Source organism: Salvia splendens, chromosome 9 (assembly GCF_004379255.2).
Source record: "Salvia splendens isolate huo1 chromosome 9, SspV2, whole genome shotgun sequence".
Taxonomy (NCBI): Eukaryota; Viridiplantae; Streptophyta; class Magnoliopsida; order Lamiales; family Lamiaceae; genus Salvia; species Salvia splendens.
The window spans coordinates 12,499,690-12,506,656 of NC_056040.1; the positions used below are offsets into that span (position 1 = coordinate 12,499,690).

The 6,967-nt window shown below is 33.0% G+C and overlaps 1 protein-coding gene across 1 annotated transcript; it reads right to left on the reverse strand.

Annotated features, from left to right (window-relative positions):
* Positions 1–2,067: 2,067 nt before the first annotated feature.
* LOC121747436 (palmitoyl-acyl carrier protein thioesterase, chloroplastic-like) lies at positions 2,068–6,719 on the reverse strand. Its single transcript, XM_042141470.1, has 6 exons — positions 6,150–6,719; positions 5,804–5,937; positions 4,317–4,430; positions 3,020–3,197; positions 2,621–2,689; positions 2,068–2,533 (listed from the first exon to the last, which is right to left on the reverse strand). Exons 1-6 carry the CDS (start codon positions 6,486–6,488, stop codon positions 2,273–2,275), a joined length of 1,095 nt encoding a protein of 364 aa, XP_041997404.1. The 5' UTR covers positions 6,489–6,719; the 3' UTR covers positions 2,068–2,272.
* Positions 6,720–6,967: the final 248 nt, after the last annotated feature.

The following is a 6,967-nucleotide window of genomic DNA, read 5'->3' on the forward strand; positions in this document are numbered from 1 at the left end:
AACATTATTGTTTGATTAAATTATTTGGGAGAGACTAATAATAATTAAGTATATATGGTTGGTTTAGCAATTTATAACTTTAATAATTATTTGATAATATATTGCTGCGTATTAAAGTAAATCGATCTAAAAACTCTAACATTTATGAAGAAAATATTATTTAATATATCTTTAAAATATTATATAGATGAGTTAAAATTGTGTGATTATTTTTTACATCGAGGTTTGATTGTAACGTTGCGAAAGTTAAGAATCAAGAAATTACTGGTTTAAGTTATGAAAATTATTTTTGTGATGAAATGAGCTATGGAAATTATCGGCATCTTATTTCATATTTTTATGATGAAATGAGTTATAAAAATTATTATTAGTATATGAATATTTTCTCCCAAAAAATCGGCTAAACTTTATGGAAATTCTCAAGTATATGAATATTTTAACTTCTAGTAGTAGTATAGCAAATATTATTTCAGAATATTGCTATATGGTGGTTGCTATGGGAGTAATAGCAACATTATTTCAAATTATTGTAAATTAACGATTTGTCATACGGTTGTTTCTACAATACTTATATTCAAGATTTGTGTATTGATTTTTTACTTTTTTTTGAACTATAAAATGTAATTAATGCATGTAACTTTAATTCAAATTTGAAAATGAAAAGAATGCAGATTACAAAAAATAAAAAAATAGGCTGAAGAATAATAAAGTATTTTTAATTTATCCACTAACTGCAATTAATATTTTATTATATAATTAACACTCAAATTTACTTTTGTGCGATTGTCCATAACGTGGTTGTTTAACATCACTCTTAAATAAACCTTTCAATCGATTTGAACCTAAGCTTCTCATTCTTTTATAGTAATTCTAATATTATTAAATCGAAAAAAGTGGATTCAAATTTATAAAGTTAAATTCCAAATAACATGGCACATAACACGTGGCACACAAAAATCGCCAGCAAAATAGGTGGCCATCAATGTTTTAAATTTTGATTTTTGAAAACTTCTGATATAAATGGTTTAAATCCGGCAATGGCAATGCTACACATTATCGCCACTAAAAAAGTTCAACTTTTTCTTTGTTTATTTTATTTTATATGTAAAAATAAATTTCCGAAGCACATTAGTTGCATTAGTACTCCAGAATGACTTGTTGAAAATATTGTGGAACAGTGAATTGGTCTTAAATGATTAATTCGAATCTGTTGTTAAGATTATTATTCTATTTACAACCGACTCAACTGTAAAATAAGATAACCTAGTAAATATTTTACAGAGAGGCAAATTTATTTTTGTTGATAGTTTGGGTAAAGAATAAAGCTATGCGACCACATTATGGCCAGCCATAAATTAATTAAATAATAAAAAAATTGATTTTTTTTTCTTCAAATTTTTAGTTTAATAGTACTTGATTTTACTTTTATATCATCTTGATTATATGTTGCTCAACATGTTAGTGTTGCTCTTTCGTAGTTTTTGCTCAACTTATTACTACTGTCATTTTTTGATTGTTGCTCAACGTATACAGTAATTCGTGATATTAATGTGTTTTACGTAATGGAATTCAAAGATAAGTATCAACTCACAAGTCCATTCACACACATATAAGTTTATATCAGTAATTCCAATTTTTTTATACATTTAAATGGACTAAATTAACTCTTTATGACCGACCACATTATGACCATTTAGCATCACTCTCGGGTAGAACAGGAAAGGCAGGAGGACAAATAACTATCGCTCAAATTAGCTAAATTAATTATACACTCATTGATGCTCGAGTCAGTAAATTACACATTAATAAGAGAAATTTAGTAGAGAAAAGGACATAAACGTAGTAGCCACAAGTTACGATGAGCTTTGGATTTCTCTCATTCCACCACCCACGTGATTCCTTTTTCCAGAATTGCAGTTTTCAAGAATTTGGCAGATTTTATTGATGAACCAAATTGGATCCTAGTTCCACTCTACATTCAAATTCAATTTGGTATGATTAGCACAGTAAAATTAAACTCACGAACAAATTCAAGTGATTCGACATTTATAGTACTAGTAGTGAAAGTAATCAAGTATGCACTAGTAGTAATATTTTAAAGTAATTAATAATGTGACAATCAAGAATTTTAGTGAATAATTATGCCATGCTGATTCTCTCACAGTTTGAGTTTAATAGAGAAGGTAGGAACAAATGATAGATATAACTCCACACAAAATCCTCCAAAACCTGAGTTTAAATAAGCACAATAATAAGTTTTTAGTTGATTAAATCAAAGTGAGGGAGAGATTTGTTTCTTGGAGTGCCAGAGTGATCTAGCTCTCACAATATCAGCATGACTTCCTTCCATCCGAAGCAGAGATGTGCACTCTAAGTGTTGTGCATCATCATCATCATCATCTTCTTCTTCTTGTTTAGTGATAGGTTTGATGGTTGTTAAGGACTCAAGCACATTGCTCTGACGACATTCGCGTCTGTACTCTAGAGTTATGTTCTTCATCTTATAATCTTCCAGCACATTTACAGGCATACTCTGCACATATGTATAATAATTCCATCACTAATCTTATAAGCTTTGCCTTCAAATCTCATGCGTATAAATGGCAAATAATTATAATACCTCCAAAATCCATCCAATGTACTTAACGTTGTTGACGTGCTGATTGGCATCCATGTCGCTCCATCGAGGCTCCACAACATAAATATAGGCAATTAATTAATGTTAACATTACATGAATTAATGATGAGAAATGAGTTAGTAATTTAGTACTTCCTCCGTCCGATAACAATAGAGTCATTTTGTTATTTTGGTACGTTTCATGGTAATATATTCATTTCCTTTTTTTAGTAAAAGTCAACGCATTTTTTCACATCTACTTTACTCTCTCTTCACCTCTCTACCTTTTTCATTTTTCACTTTATTCTCCCTTTACTTAACTCACCTAATACAATTTTTCTTAATCTCCGTACCGAAAAGAAACGCCTTCATTACTATGGAACGGAGGGAGTAGTAACTTACAGCCAGGCCGGTGCGAATTCGATTAGCAATTTGATCACTAAGCTTGTGGATGCTTTGGGTGTCCATGTTTTCTGTTGCAATAGCTGCCCTATCAAGGTAAAAGGGCTGCAGCTCTTGCCTCACTTCATCTGGGATTTTACTCAGTCTTCTTGTTTCTCTATTCATTATTGCCCATGTGCTGCATATATGCATCCAATCAAATTTATTTAGTCATATCTTATTGAAATCGTGTTTGGTCAATGGACTTTGAGTCTTTGACCAATAAAAAATGTGACGAGACATTTAATTTTGTAAAATTAAATACAATAGCGACGATCTACTTTCGGAGTGGATGGCCGTGATATATTCCTTTTCTCCAAACCGATTCTCGGTGAGTGAGAAATTATGAATTAAAGTTTGTCACAATTGTGAGCTATAAATGAGCTACGAGATAAAACCAATGGATTAATTAAAAAAGTTAATTATCCCACATTGGTGGAGAGATCCTTATTAAATATGTATTTAATAAGATGAATTATTACTTGTAATAATTATCGTGAACTAAGATGAATGGTAGAGCGCGCTATGTGCACCATGTCTTGTGACCCGTGCTCAGTGCACCGTGTCCCATGACCCGTGCCCCGTCTGCTGGGTGCCATGTGTCAAAAGGTCCACGATGGACCCGATGCATAGCGGGTGCCAAAAGGTCCCTGATGGACCCCGACGCATAGTGTGTCAAAAGGTCCACGATGAATACCATTGTGTAGCGTGTCCAGATGCATCATGTCTCTCCAGCTCTCGTAACGGCTTGTAACCCCGGCGGTTACAGTCAAGTCATCATGGCACACATAATGGCCGTTGACTCCATCAATGTCCCATGAGTGGATTTGGCCTATAAATAGACATGCATCCATTGCATTCTCTACACAATAATATTGCATATCATTTTGCATAGCTCTCTTCTTCTCTCTGCATAGTCTTCCGTCGAAGCTCTGCCATCACCATCATCCAGTTCGCCGGAGCTTGTTATGTTTGCGGTGCAGCAACGAACAAGACGAAGCCGTTTTATCTTTGGGACGACACGCCAATCCGATAGCACTACCGGGACGTATCTCGTCTTGCGGAAAGATGACTTCTCAACTCGGCTTACATCTTTACGGTCTATAGTTTTGATTATTATTTCAATTCAATTTATTGTACTTTTATATTCATTCTTTATTTGGGCTGTATTACGCCCGGTTAGTATATCTTTGTATCACAGTAATAATAAAACAAAAACCAATTATCTCAACAAATGTGAATTGATTACTAGTAGTACCTTGTTGCTCTTGTAATAATTTTCTGGGATTTGTAGTCTCTGATAATCCAGTCACGCCGCATTCCGTTTTTGCCCGCCGCATCTACCCACGTGTCTATCTCTACCACATCACCCCTGCACCAAATATACACTTCTATTTCAATCCAGCTACTTAATTACCATCAACTATGAGTACTTCACATTCATACAATGTTTACCAACTTAAAAGAACACCATATTTAAGATTCTTCATAGACACTAGTACACTTTATCGAACTTAAGTTCTGAGCTATAATATTTGATTTTCCCTGTCCATTTTGCATTATTTCTTATTAACTCCAATATCTTAAGCACTAGAAGCCCTATTATTCGTTTCAAACTCCAATATCGCATCTAAATGGAAAGTTGTAGTAGTATATATGCAGTAACGGGCGCAAGATTTTGATACTGGGGGACGGGGTTCGAAATTACTAGTATTTCTTTTATAAAAAAATAGTTTCATCTTTCCATTTTCACATGTCCAGCAAAATTAGTTTCATACTAAAAATGGAAAGACATTCTTAAGTTATTACAAACTTTACCTATTGCAAATTAAAACTCGTGTTGTTCACTGATGAAAATATTTTTTATAGACGGGGGAGTGTTAACGATTAATGTTGTATATTTTTAGTGTCAACGACATCATAAATTATAGAGCTACGAGATAGAGATGGATGATGAGAGATAAATAATTTAAGGATGAGCAATATAAATTAAAGATACATTATTTATAATCTTACAATAACAATATTCATATAAATAAAAAACAAATAAAAGTTACATAAAATTTCTAGTGGGAGAAAATTTAAAATGTATAAATAAAGTACTAGTATTTGTGTGGAGTAAAGGCCAAAACTGGTCTTGGTCCTGAACATATGCCAATTTTACGATTTTGGTCCTATACTTTATTTTTTAAATTTTTGCATCGTGAACATTTCAACTCGGATCACAATTGGTTCTACACTAACAATTCCGTCAATTTTTAAACGGTTTTAACCCGGTTTTGACCGATTTTGATGGTTATAACAGTCTCATTCGGGTTAAAATCGTTTAAAAATCGGTCAAAATCAGGTTAAAACCGTTTAAAAATTGATGGAATTGTTAGTGTAGGACCATTGTGATCCGAGTTGAAATGTTCAGGATGTAAAAATTCAAAAGATAAAATATATGACCAAAATCATAAAATATGTATATGTTCAGAACCAGTTTTGACCTTTACTCTTTATAATATAATAAAACCTCAAATTACTGGGGGTTCCAAGGATCCCATCATTCAACTTAGGTCCGCCTGAGCATATATAAAGTTAATGGATTTATTGTATACTCCATAAAATTAATTTAACTTAATTTTTTTCAATTATTACTGTACATTTTTTTTGAAATCATATAGTAGTATAGTAATATACATCTATAAAATGTATACTCAATATATATGACATGTTACTAGTAAATGACCAAAAGAGAGATACCATGAGCTATATTTGTCGATTTGAGCGTGGATGCGGGTGACGACCCAAATAAGTTTCCTAAGGCTCATTTCCCGGGTCGCTCCAAACCCGCCTCCAGCCACTCCAGATTTTGCTACATGATTCAATGCTGTTTCCTGCAACCACATTACATAATCGACCCAACTTAATAATCGTAAACACAATTAATAAACAAAAGTAGAAGGTGTATGGCAGAGATAATAAAATGGAAATCCATTTTGCAGTATATATATATATATATAACTATTCAAACTCCAAAAAATTAACAGTCCTTAAAATGAAAATCAACTTTGCTAATTATGAAATGTTAAAATAATTTGGGAATGACCTGGAGAAGATTCATGAGGGTTTCCATGGTGGCAGTTTGATCAGGTCCAATCTCATAAGACCTAATTACATATGCCTGTCTGAATACAAATCGTTCCTCCGCAAATCTCCCCAACAGAAATTCATGGTTCATCAAATTCGTGTCCCTCTCTACGCACACTCCATTCACTTTCTTCCCGTTTATCGTCTCCACATTCGTGTTGGTGCTAGAATTTAGCACCAACTGCAGATTTCTCCTCCTCGGCCTCAACTTCCATCCGCCACCAAAACCCTCGTGTTTTTCTAAGCTGATGAACGAATCTCGGTTGAAGGGCACCGCGGCGTTTTGCAGCAATGCCATAACTGTCACTGATTCACTAGTGTATCAGATTTTTGATTTTGAAGCTTGAGATGTTGCATGTCAATTAGGTTTAGTGAATTTATTTGAATTTTAGTTGGTAATCTAATTAATGGAAATTAGAGCTGGAAAGAAGGAGATGGGCAGCTAAAGATTGACTTGAAATATTCAAAGGAGGGAGTAAATAAGCAGCTCAACCACTTGTTTAAGAGTGGGAGAGAAAATGGAGGCCATCTCGGAAATAGTATAGCATACGATGCTACAAACTATTAAAATTTTTAATTTTGCAATTACCAAATAAACTACATATTTTCCTTATGTATATAAAATCCAGATAGTATATTGTTGACTTAAAACAATATTGAGGGTTGTATTGTAGAGACAAGGTTTTTTTCCTCAAACAAGAATTCCTTCAATATTTCAAGTTTCAAAAGGTGTTTTAGTATATTTATGTTATTTGGGGACTATAGGTTGTGGAATAA

Excerpts from the sequence above, each read along its gene's own strand:
- LOC121747436 (XM_042141470.1), bottom strand. The coding sequence starts at position 6,488 with ATGGCATTGCTGCAAAACGCCGCGGTGCCCTTCAACCGAGATTCGTTC. Across the intron at positions 5,938-6,149 it reads CCCTCATGAATCTTCTCCAG|GAAACAGCATTGAATCATGT; the intron begins GTCATTCCCAAA and ends ATGTGGTTGCAG. Across the intron at positions 2,690-3,019 it reads GAATTCGCACCGGCCTGGCT|CCTCGATGGAGCGACATGGA; the intron begins GTAAGTTACTAC and ends TATGTTGTGGAG.